The sequence below is a fragment of the Ranitomeya variabilis genome, chromosome 2 (assembly GCF_051348905.1).
Source record: "Ranitomeya variabilis isolate aRanVar5 chromosome 2, aRanVar5.hap1, whole genome shotgun sequence".
NCBI lineage: Eukaryota > Metazoa > Chordata > Amphibia > Anura > Dendrobatidae > Ranitomeya > Ranitomeya variabilis.
This window is the reverse complement of record NC_135233.1, coordinates 599,432,728-599,446,452: the sequence shown is the minus strand read 5'-3', so window position 1 is coordinate 599,446,452 and position 13,725 is coordinate 599,432,728. Positions and strand designations below refer to the sequence as shown.

The following is a 13,725-nucleotide window of genomic DNA, read 5'->3' as shown; positions in this document are numbered from 1 at the left end:
TGTATGTACACAGTGACTGCACCAGCAGAAGAGTGAGTGCAGCTCTGGGGTATAATACAGGATGTAACTCAGGATCAGTAATGTAATATATGTACACAGTGACTGCACCAGCAGAATAGTGAGTGCAGCTCTGGGGTATAATAGAGGATGTAACTCAGGATCAGTAATGTAATATATGTACACAGTGACTGCACCAGCAGAATAGGGAATGCTGCTGTGGAGTATAATATCAGTACGTAGAATAATCCCAAAAAGAAACAGCCATATGCAAACACGTGTCCTCATCTAACACTAGTGCTATATTTCCTTCCCTTTGTATGTAAGTAGTTGGACTGCATAGCTTGATGAACACCACATCTGGTGACACATAAAGTCCCCTTCTCCATCCAACAACCAATATTGTGGAGCTGTTGCATCAACTAAAATAAAACCAGAAGCCGTTTCATGTGGATGAGCTCAGATCATGCAAAATCATCTGAAAGTTGTTTAGACTGAAAGACTTCTTAAGAAGAAATGTGGGCAGTGATATTTTATTACTAACTGAAGCAAAAATGTGTTTAAAATTCACGAAAATATTTCGAATTGAGAGTCCTCAGTGGTTGATACCTTTTAATGGCGAACTGAAAAGATGGTAACAAATTGCAAGCTTTCGAGACTACACAGGTCTCTTCATCAGGCATAGATGTGTTTTAAAATTCACTATGTGCCATATATAAGTGTATTTATATGTGACAATGGGGACATTGGGCAACTTCAAGCACCAGGGCGCAAACGCAACTGCCACTTCTGCACCCCATTGTAGATGTGTCCTTGTTTGTGTGTGTATCTATACATACACTCACTATATAAAGACAAGTATTGGAAAATGCCTTTTAATCTTTGATCTCCAGTCTCCTTCAGTCTCGTTGCCCCCTGGTGTATAACATCCATTGCTCCTGGTGTATATCCTCCGGCCCCTTGCCCTTAGTGTTTAATCTCCGGCCCCCCGCCATGTCGTCTGCCTTTGCTAACATGTGACAGAATGGCCGGTGGTGCGGAGCTCACTGATACCAGCGCGGTCTTGTAATAGGAGCCACGTAGCAAGTCTGTTCATGACATTTCTGCCTCCTAAATCTTCCTCCATCACCTGTGAGTGATGTTAGTGAGAAGTGGAAGGAACTGCAGCAGCTCCGCTACAAAGTGGAAACCACAAAACGTTAGAGTGGGGGACCGAGTGCTGAGGAATAGAGTGCAGAAAAGTCACCAACACTTTGCTGACCCCATAACTGCAGAGTCCAGGATTCCTGTTATTAACGTCAGCACCAACACTGCGCCCCCACCACAAGCGCGCTCTAAAAACCCATCTCTTCAAACAAGCCTACCACATCAACTACTCAGTAATCTAACTTTGCCCTGTTCCCTCCTTCCAAATATTACTCTGAATCTGCCCCCTACACTATTCATCTGTCTCCACACCCTCCATGCACATGATAACTGCACTTGATACTTGACTATTGCACTTAAACACACGGGCTGATGACCGGATCATGCAGCTTTATATGAAAATCCCTATGTATTATAATTGCCAGACCTGAAATAACAAGAACTTTTCACCTATTGTGTCCCCCCATTTCCTTGTAGATTGTAAGCTCGCGAGCAGGGACCTCACTCCTAATGTCACTGTTTAAATTGTCTTAACTTGTATTGAATTTGTCTGTACATGTCCCCGCTTAATTGTAAAGTGCTGCGGAATATGTTGGCGCCATATAAATAAAAATTATTATTAACTTCATGGCCAAGCAGCTGCATGCAGCCTTACATCACCAAGCACAATGCTGAGTGTCAGATTGAGTGGTGTAAAGTTGCCACAGCTGGACATTGGGATCCGCTTATCTTTCAGGTCAACAGTACAATCCTACAGATAAAATTCCGCCTGTCTGATATATTGATATCACACCACAAGATCCAGGTCAAAGCTCAGCCGGATGTTGCCCCTACACCCTCATATTTGTTAGATGGTCACTACTTGTTGCCATATGTGGCGCCATAATTTGGGCAAAGCCAAGAATTATCAATAATTACACGGTTCTTTTAATAATATTTATTCATACAAAAAACACAATAACTTATTTAATTTACAATAGATATATAGTATAGTAAGACTGCATGCATTTCGAGCACGTGATAAACAACACACTACAGTCTATAATATTATATGCAAACATAGTATTATTTATCACGGCAGGACTGTAATAACAAGGTGAGAAGCTATTGTTTTATTGTCCTTTCCGCTATCGCCCCTGAATTTTGGATTATTATAGAAATGAAGGAACATTTCATTGGAGGAAAAATAGTGCACAACCAGAATTGTGGGGGTCGTCACACACTTTTCCTAGCCAATTTGCCTCGTTTCCAGATCTCTGCAATCGTAGAGGATGCCTGTGCATGTGCAATGAGTTTTTTAGGTCATAGAACTAAAGAACAGTTTCCAAACATCTGGTAACAATAATAAATAATGGGAAATTGGATATTTACTCAAGAAAGTTAGTAAAATTTTGCCTATATTAGAGTTGACGTTTGTACATTTATATACAGGCCCTCCCGGGTACCTATGTATTCAGATCCGCGGACAGAGGAGATACCATATTGTCGTTCTCAACAAGACATACAAAAACCAATAAACTATGATATACGGTTGGGCGTGGAGTATAACTGGAAGTAAGGTGACCATTTTGGGGTGGTGGAGTTATGGAGGAACTATCACATTAGCTCATTTATCACACTCCAGGTCCTGCGCGGCGTCACTGTCCTGATAATGCTCTGCGCAGAATTCTCGGATGCGTCGGCAGGCCTCAACCATCATCTCCTCAGGAACCGTGAGAACGATTCGAAAGAAATTAGGATATTCAAAACACTGTGGTGATGGAAAAGAAAAAAATATATATAACTGTGATTAGAAGGTTTTTCAATTTCCAAAAAAAATCTTTATTATCCCTACATGATATATAGTATAGATTTCATCTATATAACAGAGCTATGTTACCATGTGGCGCTGCGCTAAATGAAAGAGTTGCCACCTGGAGTCCATATTATGAATGTGTTTTACTACAGGAAGTTTGCATTTTTTATATTTTTCTTTATAACGTTGTATTACTGTGCAAATACAAGATTTACTGCACATAAAAGAGGTGTTAGGATCAATGATCAAAAAAAGAAAGACCTACCGTAGCAGGAAGACAGAAGACCGACTGTTCAGAGATCATTCTTTCCGTGAAATCCACATCACTCTGAAATTCTGGAAAATGTTCCATGTCGATACCGACCTACAGAAGGAGATGAACATGTTTTACTTTCGGGAGAGACCACTATTCGCCTTTTATTGTGACTGCCCATTGCACAGTTACTGAGATGGTTCCGGACTTTTGTCTAACTCCCAAGAGTTGTACTGAGATTGCAAGTTATCGCCTGTCCATAAGTTATAGGTAAATTTGCCGATCGCTGGGATTCCCAAGAACTCTGTTGTCCGGATGTTTGAATGGAGCGATGGTGAAGCATGTGCACCAACATTAATTGTCTCTAGGAGTGCTGGAGCACTCCATCAGTACCATAGAAATTAATGAAGGGGTGGCGTGTCTACGCTGCCAAAATTCAGGACTATGGAGCCCTATGTATCAGATGGGTGATCAACAAGTGGTCTCCTACTGTAATTTCAGCAACGAAAAAAAATTAGCCCCAAAGAACAGCAATGAAGTTCATCAGTGTGTGGATCGGTGGCTATGCAAATTGCACTTCCGCGGAAAAAAGTAGAAAAATATCTCTGATTTCATAATCAAGTTGAAGAAGTGTCTAAGACCTTGATTAATTCCATTCATGATTATTCCAGGTTATCGCTAGTGGTATGATTCCAGTATAGACCGATTTGGTCCACCAAAAGCCCTACACCAAAAAAAAAACAATTGCTTCCATTGTTGAGAAGCATTTTGATTGCCTCAGTCTGTACTACTTGTTCACAAAGAGAATAAGATATAAGACGAAAGTTTCAATTCCTTCCGTGCTTAATCTCGTGTTTTTTTGTTACATTTTGTTACCAGAAAATTTGTTTTTTTGCGCCAGGGCTAAGTAGAGATCTTCTAAGTATATTTCAACTATGACTAACCCTAGAGTTGTTCATAGATCTGTTCTAGATCAAATGATATCTGAAAATTTACAACACATGGTTATCTGGCCAATAGATTACTTACCATGAAATACATGGCTCCCGCTGGTCGGATGGGGCAAAGTCCAGGGACGGTGGCCAGAGTATTGTAGCATAGGTCAGCATTAGACTGCAAAAAAGTACACAAGAAAAAGTAAATTTCAACTGATGTTCCGATAAAAAATAATTGACTCTGAATAATTTGAAGCCAAAGTAAAGAGTAAAGTGAATAATATCAGATAAGACCAGTGCCAAAGCCATGACCCGTACCTTGACGCAACAACCCAATGTTTTTCTATACGGAAATCAACTAGAAATATACCTAAAACAGCTTTATGCTAAAGGAATCTATATAGTCTGGATCTATTTTATGTTTAGAAGAGGTATTAATAGGTAATGTTGGTCAAAAATATGTACACCAAAAAAATCAAGGCAATTGTTTTCTTGGCTTGACAAAGGCCATGTGTGGCCGAAATGTTGCTAATTTTCCATTCTGTACAATGGTGTCAAGAAAAATTTTTTTTGTGGAAAGAAGATACCAGGTGCCTTGGATTTTAGGAGTACATACAATTTTTACAACCTAGTGGAGGGGCTGTACTAAGTCTGCATGGGACACGGAGTGGTGCATGGGATACACCTTATATTAATGGCGGTCAAAAAAGTAACCGGTTCCATTCTAGCTGGCATTTTGTTGGTGCTACCTGATGTCAGGTTGTCTTCCTGTCTGTGTGAAACTTATGAAGATGACATTGAAGTGACTAATGGTTTCAAAAAGAAGCCACTATGTCCATTCAGCATTGTTTTGGCTGACCTACTTAGCACTTACCGTATTTTCTGGTGTATAAGACGACTGGGCGTATAAGACGACCCCCAACTTTTCCCTATAAAATATGGAATTTGGGATATGCCCGCTGTATAAGACGGGGGTCATCTTATACGCCCAGTCATCTTATACGGCGTGTGGTTCCCAGGGTCTGAAGGAGAGGAGACTCTCCTTCAGGCCCTGGGATCCATATTCATGTTAAAAATAAAGAATAAAAATAAAAAATATGTATATACTCACCCCTCCGAGAAGCCTGGCTGTCACTGCTGCAAGCGTCTGCCTCCGTTCCTAAGAATTGCAGAGCATGAAGGACCCTCGATGACGTCGCAGTCCTGTGATTGGTCCGTGACCGCTCATGTGACCGGTCACCTGACCGTGACGTCATCGAAGGTCCTTCACGCTCTGCAATTCTTAGGAACGGAGGCAGACGCTTGCAGCGGTGACAGCCAGGCTTCTCGGAGGGGTGAGTATATACATATTTTTTATTTTTATTCTTTATTTTTTACATGAATATGGATCCCAGGGCCTGAAGGAGAGTCTCCTCTCCTTCAGACCCTGGGAACATCCAGGATCGCTCCCTGCACATGCCGTACCTGGCGTATAAGACGACCCCCGACTTTTGGGACAATTTTTAGGGGTTAAAAAGTCGTCTTATACGCCGGAAAATACGGTATTTGCCAACTTCAGGGTCATAGTTTTGCAATTTAGTTAATTATTTGGGATATATTGCTCAATTCTCATTTTGGAGTGACACCAAAACTATGGAGCAATACTTTGTAGGATTTCAATTTTGAGGGCTCTATATGGTGAGTTGAATCAGTATCACTTCCAGGCTTGGTCTGACCCACAGGAGAATCGGAAAATCCTCTGGTGGGCCACCACTCTCTTTTATGAGTAGTACTTGACACAATATATTTCAATCACTATGTACAAATGAAGGCAGCATCTTATTCATTTAACAATCTACCCAGTTCATTGTTATATAAATTTGTGATTGAGGATAATGTCACATTTGCATGTAGCTTAAAAGTGGGGCCTTGGAGTTGGTTACTGGTGGGCCCTTGGCACCCCAGTCCGACACTAATCACTTCCATACTGTACATATAATTATCAACCTAGATTCTGATTAACATGGTATAGCCAGAAGCTATTTGCCAATATTGCTAATAACTTTTCACTTTCCTTTGAGAATCATGTGAGCAGCACTGAAGGTGTTGACCTTGAGAAGGAAAGGGGGTTGTTGGTAAAAATTGTGGCTGCTTTAGTACAGTATGGCAGAGGTGCAACCTGAGTTTTTGGGGTGAACCTGCTTATATTATAGCAAACAAGGATGCGCTACATAGATGATGTCACTAGAAATACTACAAAATGTTGAGATTGTGAGGAAGCGTGGATGTTATTAATCCGAAAGTTAAGACAATTTTGGGATTGAGAAAGAAGAATAACTGCCCTTCAGCCAAAGAATAGCAAAAATAAGTATAAGTATGAGTATAAGTAATTATACTAATTTTTAATTAGCATAGATATCTTAAGCTCCAACAAGTACTCCACCATTAAAAGTCTACCACTACTAATCACTAGTAACGGTCCACTACCACTAAAGATTTGCCACTACTAAAGGTCTTCTACTATTGAAAATCAGCCACTACTAAAGTTCCAATACCTTTTAAATATTCAACACTACAAAAGGCCCACTACTAGTAAGGTTTTACCACCACTAAAGTTCCACTGCTACTAAAGGTCTACCAGCACCAAAGATGCACAAATCCAAAATAGTCCAACACCTCTAAAGGTCCACCACCATCAGAAAACCACCAATATTAAAGGGAACCTGCCACCAGGTTTGTCCCATGTGAGATAAGGTCACCACCTTTCAGGCCTTATATACGGCATTCTAATATGCTGTATATAGGCCCCCAATCTGGCCTGCAACACAAGAAAAACGTGGGGTTGGGTCTGATGGGTGTCGCAGTCGTGCCACCTTTTTTCTTTCGATACTGTCCTCATTCTGTGCATTGTGTGCATGACGTGTCCTAAGTCACACAGTGTCTCCATCATTTTGGTCCTTTGCAGGCGTACTTCAGTACCCTCACCAGGGCCTAGTAATGTACTGCAATGTGCATGATTCGGGGTTCTTTGACCTTTCCCGATGCCTGCGCACTGCAGTACTTTGCTCTGCCCTCAACAGAACAGATAAAAGTACTCCTGCACAAGAGCGCAGGGGGGACACTGTGTGGATGACATAGGACACGTCATCCACACGATGCACAGAAAGAAGACTGTATCACAAGAAGCTAGTAGGCACCAGACCGAGAAAGCGACTCCCATCGGACCCGACCGCCCTGTAGTTGAGCATAATAACAGGTGTTTTTCTTGTCTTGCAGGCTGGATTGGATTCATATATACAGCATATTAGAATGCTGTATATCAGGGCTGAAAGTTGGTCGTCCTAGGTTCCCTTTAAAGGTCTACCATCTCTTAATGCACACCACTACTAAAAGACTACGACTAAGTATTCACTACTAGTCAAATTGCAGTGTTTCTAAAGGTCTATCACTACTAAAGATTCCCTAAAGGTCCACCATCTCTATATATCCTCTACTACTAAAGGTCCACCACCTCTAAATATCCTCCACTACTAAAGGTCCACCACCTCTAAATATCCATCACCTCTAATTATTCACCACTACTAAAGGTCCACCACATCTAATTATACACCACTACTGAAGGTCATCCACCTCTAAATATTCGCCACTATTTCTAAATATCCATCACTACTATAGGTCCACAACCTCTACATTTTCACCACTACTAAAGATCCACCACATCTAAATATTCATCACTACTAAATGTATACCACTTCTAAAGGTCCGCTAGTACTAAGGGTTCACTGCCACTGAAAGTCATATGCCACCAGAAAAGTTTATCCACTACTGTCTACCACCTCTGAATATCGACCACTTCAAAAGGACCACTACTACTAAGATTTCACCACCACTACAGATTTATAAATACTAATTGTTCACCACATCTAAACCCAGCCACAATATCTACTGGTACTAAAGGTCCATGACTATTAAAATTTCACTACCAGTAAAGGTCTTCCACTATTCAAGGTCCTCTACTACTAGGTTCACCCCAGCATTTTACTAACTCAAGTGACATTTACAGGACATTTTTCAATAACCATTTATGGTTTCCATGGGGTACGACCTTAATGAAGACTTACCTTAATGAAGTTTATTGTGTTTTCATAAAAATGCTGAGGTGTCCTTTTCATTATATGATCAAGAGCGCCCTGAACAATGGTACATGGGCCAAGGATTCTTTGGCTGAGTCTTACAAGTCCTTCTCGGATCTGAAATGAAACACGATCAATATTAGATATATAATCTTATAATCTGTATTTTTATATAGCGCTAACATATTCTGCAGCACTTTACAGTTTGCACACATCATCATGGCTGTCCCCGATGGGGCTCACAATCTAAATTCCCTATTAGTATGTCTTTGGAATGTAAGAGGAAACCGGAGAACCCAGAGAAAACCCACGCAAACATGGGGAGAACATACAAACTCCTTGCAGATGTTGTCCTTGGTGGGACAACTCAGTACTCCAGCGCTGCAAGGCTGCTGTGCTAACCACTGTGCTGCCCCCATATAAATTAAAATTTATGTAAATTTAGATTAATTTTCATCATTATTGTGTTCATTTATTGTATAACATTTCAATAAACATCTATATATATTTACCTCCTTGCCAAAGATTTCTTTCCGATCGTGGATTAAGATCCAGCCCATTCGCCATCCTGGGACCAACCAACGTTTAGCGAGACCACCACAGGACAGAATTGGTACATTAGTACTCAATGGGGCTAATGCCTGGAATGCACCGTACTCAAAAACCTGGAAGAAAGGAATTTTTATTAATTTATGATTAATTATATGAAAGCAAATTACGGTAATTAAAATAATGTAAAGGCGACAATAAATAATAGTAATTTTGCTGTCTTTGTTGCAATAAAAATGAGTTAATTTGTTCTCTACTTTACGAGTTATTTTCCATTCAATATGTAATAAACATCTGTAGCCGTTTAGGAGACCAGATATTGAACATCGTAGCCAAATAACAAATAAAAAGATAACATCAAAAGAGCACGCAAACTGCAAAATCATCCTGACATCTGGAGTGTCTGAGTGACAGGAAGGAGTAGGCGTCAGATCAAGTGAGGACCTCTGAAGAAGTCTCACAATCTGAATTTAAACCAACATAAGTGGCTCGGGTTGCAGTTCTCCGTCTCCTCTCCTGTATACTACAGCTCTGCTTGTTCTGATTGGCTGCTATGTGAAATCACAAGCCCACCATCGGCCCACCACGAGATCAAAGCTGGTAGAGACAATTTTCACATCATAGAAGAACTCATATAAAAGTGAAAAATCTAAAGTAATAAGCTTAAGAAAAAACGAAGAACTCACCATGTCACCATATATTTCATCAGTCAAGATAGGTACACATTGTCTGGAGGCCACTGTGTGAAGAGATGTACAAGTTAATAAAGTAGTGCTGTATTGGTCAAGTACGATGACAATGCATTTTATAAAAAGTGTTGGGCAGATCAAAAATTCCAAGTATAGAGGCATAGTTAATTTTTTTTTTCTAAGAGCCAACAGTGTTGGTTGTTACATAGCCAAGCAAAGTATTGGTCATAATGTAGCCAGTGCCACCGAAAAGGCACTAGCAATATCTATGAGCCCCGATTGATTGGTGCTATCTCATCAGTGCCTACCCAAGAGCTCTTAATCCAACCCAACTTCCCACTATTATCGGGTGGATTTCTTCTGTCACTTTTTTTTAGCTATGCTATACGGAAAGGTCTATCCATCAATGCCTATACATAAGGTAGATTAGCTAGAGAGTCCATAGTCACAATCCATTCTACTTACCTGCGATTATTTTTTGCAAATGTTTTTTGCTGAACACCGAGCCACAGGGATTGGATGGATTGTTGATGATGATACAAGCAGTTTTGTCATCCACCAAAGATTCCATGTGCTTTGAATCAATCTCCCAGGACTTTTCTGGCTGGAAATTAAACATATCATTGGTTAGTTCTACTCTTCTAGTGACTGGGGCATGGCTATGGAGGTGCGATGCAGAGGTAGCAGTTACACAGGGGCTCTGGTGCTTGACGCGGTGCACATTAGAAAACAATTGCCCCAATACGGTTGTTCTCTGAATTTGTGCCAAAAAAAATCAAATTGCATTTTTAAAGAGGCCCAAATGTGGTAGTTAGGGCAGCCATCTAATAAGAACCTATTTACATCTTTACCATTTTGAGAACACTAAGGCTAAAATGAGTTGGTCTCATCCAAATACATACGTCCCAGTATGTAGTCTCTACACATCTTCAATACACTCGTTTACAATGTCACACAACCAAGACTTGAAAAATATAGATTTATCTCTCTTGAAACTTACCATTAAATTATAGAGTTTCACTTCCACGCCAAGAGACAAAGCCAGTGTTTTGTAGAGAGAGAATCCAGGACGTGGGACCAAGATATTCTGTCCAGGGTTGGCCAAAACTGCAAGAGCCAACTCAATTGCCTGGCTGCAGCCGCTTGTGAGGATGACATCCTAAATGCAAAATTGTATAGTTATGTCATGAAGGAGTGTAAGATCTAGAAAAGATTGTGGTGTTCTCACAATTTAACACCTACTTTGGCTTCTAAAGGGGCTTCAGGACAAGTGTAATACTTGGCAATCACTTCCCTGCTGCACTGGTATCCTGGAAATACAAGAAAATTAAAGTTTTGGTTACAAAAAATCAGTCTTCGCACAATTGGTGTCTTGACTAGTACTCTTTTGGACTCTGATAGGTTCATCCAGTTTCACGATGATGACTATCCTTTTGCATTCTTTGATTTTGATGACTATTTTTCTGAATTCTGTTGACATTTGTCCATCTGTATAACATCATACTGTTGACCCTACTGTCCATCTAGATTGTAGGACAGTGGTAACAATTGTTCTTCTGGATTTTATAATATTGATGACACTTTGACATTCAACAATAACTCTCAATGTCCTGGATTATTCAATTTGGATTACTTTTTTGCTGGATTATACGATACGAGGAACTCTACGGTTCTGTAACCTAGTATACGAATTACTCTACAATTATCTTTAGACATTTATAGTACAATTTTGCTCCATTAAAAAATCATAAAAAAAAGTATGGATAATATATTACTAGTCAATAATAAGTGGTCTTTGGCCTTACCTATACTTGGAGCATAACCATTGTATTTTTGAGAATCAATTGCATCTTTCATAGCTCGAACTACTTCATCATCGGTAGGAAGGTTTCCAAATATTGTGGGGTCACCTAAAATAAAGGTCTTGTGTAATTACTATTGTAATACAGTCTTGCATTTCATTGCCTATCCTGGAACGATGACCACTCAAGATTATTGTCTCTGAGACCTTATCGGAACCATATAAATGTTTACTTTTTAGCAGTGACAAAGGAAACTTTTCTGAATACATGGAATAGTTTTACTTTGTGAGGAACATTATCAAAATACTAACCTATCGATAAGGCAATCATTGGCTTATTAGGATGAGGCTTGGCTTTCATCGTGTCCACAATGGCTCGGATAGGATTGAACGTCTTTTTTGACATTTCTGATGCTCTCACGGCCCATCTTGGCTTTCGAGTTTTAAGATTCTCAATGCCATTAGGTCTCAGAATATTAACGTGAACGTCAAGGATTTTAGGGTGGGCAGGGGAGCCATTCACCTTGATGACGTAAGAATCTGTCTGCATTTTCTGGAAAACGTAGGAGCATGAGAGACTATTAATGCATCACCTCTGCAAAAAGCAAAATACTACATATCATTCGTAATACAATTATACCAAGCAGATAGCTCGAAAGTTTAGTGATTTTAGATGCTTAAAATGTATTAAAAAAAAACTTTGTAAATGGAAATTTTAATTTACAAAAACTTTTTCTTAGAAATAAATTTTAAAAATATAATATGTTTATTTCACTTCAAATATTAATGAAAATACTTGCTTAAAATAACTCAATCTAAAGAGAAAAGTCACATAAAAAAAATATAGAACTGCAGCATATTATAAAGTTTTAGGAAAATTTATTTATATCTGTGTTAAAAAAAATTCTCTAGTTTTGCTTTCCTGAAATACTGAAGGGTATATATATATATATATATATATATATATATATATATATATATATATATATATATATATATATATTATATATATACACATACATACATACATACATACATACATACATGCATACATACACACACGCACATATGCATCTAAATCTCGGGCAAAAATTAAGAGACCTCTGCAAAATGTTCAGGTTGTCTGATTTGTCTCTTTAGAGATATATTTTTGAGTAAAATGTAAATTGTTCAGTTATTCTATAAACTTCTGACATGTGTCTGAATTTCCAAGCAATGCATTTTGTATTTTTTTTTCTGAAAAGGAGAAATGGTCAAAATAAAAAAAACCAGTGCTTTTAGACCTCCAATAATGCAAAGAAAACAAGTTCATAATTATTTAGAAACAACAATAATAGTGTTTTAACTCAGGAAAGGTTCAGAAATCAATATTTTGTGGAATAACCATATTTAATCACAGCTTTAATGCGTCTTGGCATGCTTTCCACCAGTCTCTCACACTGCTGGCGCAAAAAATGAAGCAGTTCTTCTTTGTTTGATGGCTTGTGACTATCCATCATCCTCTTGATTACATTCCAGAGGTTTTCAATGGGGTTCAGGTCTGGAGATTGGGCTGCCCATGACAGGGTTTTGATGTGGTGGCCTCTAAATTTTTGCCAGAGCTATATATATATATATAGTATATATGTAGGTTTTTTTTAATTGTCATATATATATATATATGAGTAAATTGGTAATTCAGAAGGAAATAGCCACTCCATTGCATAACATTGTGTTTTCTATATTACAAAAAAATACACAAAATGTCTAAAAATACTTAAATGAAAAAAAATGCAACAGATTGTTGAAAAAAAGTTTTCTATTGAAGCAGCTAATTTTTTGAATGAAAAAATACAACCACAAAATGCACAAATTCTATTTATAAAACGTTATAATTTTTTAAACTAATATTTTATATATTTTTGGGGAGGATTTACCTGCACTTTGCTAGGTCAGACGTGTTGAAGGATGAGGAATTCTTTTGTCGCTCGGGATTCTAACGCACTGCTGACAGGAATCACAGATTAGGCACCAGCTGTCCATAAAATAGTCCCAAAAAATGGGTGTTGGACTGGTTTCCCTGCTCCCATTGGTAGAAAAGTGAGGGATGTGTCCCTTTTGTTGAACATCCCTCCTATCGTTTTATGTACCATATTGAACTGATTTTGAAGGAATTTCAATTAACTGTTTCAGTATCCTCTACAGTGAAAACAAGCGTTTGGTATCTTATCTAGATGGATGTAAACAAGTTTGTGACATTCATTGGACCCAAAACTGTGTAAGTGCAAAGCACAGTCTGCCTACAGTATGATGACTTAACCTTCCACCCAAGCTAAGTGTCAGGAAATATCCTGTCTAATGTCAGCAGATATACATGTCCTGGACTTGACACCTGTTGACTATACCATTCTGAGCCTACAGTATGATGACTTAACCATCCACCCAAGCTAAGTGTCAGGAAATATCCTA

At 38.9% G+C, this 13,725-nt stretch overlaps 1 protein-coding gene across 2 annotated transcripts; it reads right to left on the bottom strand.

Annotated features, from left to right (window-relative positions):
- Positions 1–2,065: 2,065 nt before the first annotated feature.
- TAT (tyrosine aminotransferase) lies at positions 2,066–13,275 on the bottom strand. 2 transcript variants are annotated; one of them, XM_077288575.1, is made up of 12 exons: positions 13,194–13,275; positions 11,590–11,872; positions 11,282–11,386; positions 10,719–10,786; positions 10,477–10,635; positions 9,942–10,080; positions 9,474–9,526; positions 8,751–8,903; positions 8,227–8,355; positions 4,221–4,304; positions 3,204–3,302; positions 2,066–2,893 (listed from the first exon to the last, which is right to left on the bottom strand). In XM_077288575.1, exons 2-12 carry the CDS (start codon positions 11,825–11,827, stop codon positions 2,750–2,752), a joined length of 1,371 nt encoding a protein of 456 aa, XP_077144690.1. In that variant the 5' UTR covers positions 11,828–11,872; positions 13,194–13,275; the 3' UTR covers positions 2,066–2,749. The 2 variants fall into 2 exon arrangements, with proteins under 2 accessions (XP_077144690.1, XP_077144689.1); XM_077288574.1 differs by having other exon boundaries at positions 11,590–11,830.
- Between the last annotated feature and the right edge of the window lie 450 nt (positions 13,276–13,725).

What these genes read in the sequence shown, in the direction of transcription:
- TAT (XM_077288575.1), bottom strand. Translation starts at nt 11,827, where the DNA reads ATGCAGACAGATTCTTACGTCATCAAGGTGAATGGCTCCCCTGCCCAC. An exon ending in ACACAATAAACTTCATTAAG is followed by an intron (nt 4,305 to 8,226) that starts GTAAGTCTTCAT and finishes ACTTTTTTGCAG; the next exon opens with TCTAATGCTGACCTATGCTA. An exon ending in CGGGAGCCATGTATTTCATG is followed by an intron (nt 3,303 to 4,220) that starts GTAAGTAATCTA and finishes CTCCTTCTGTAG; the next exon opens with GTCGGTATCGACATGGAACA.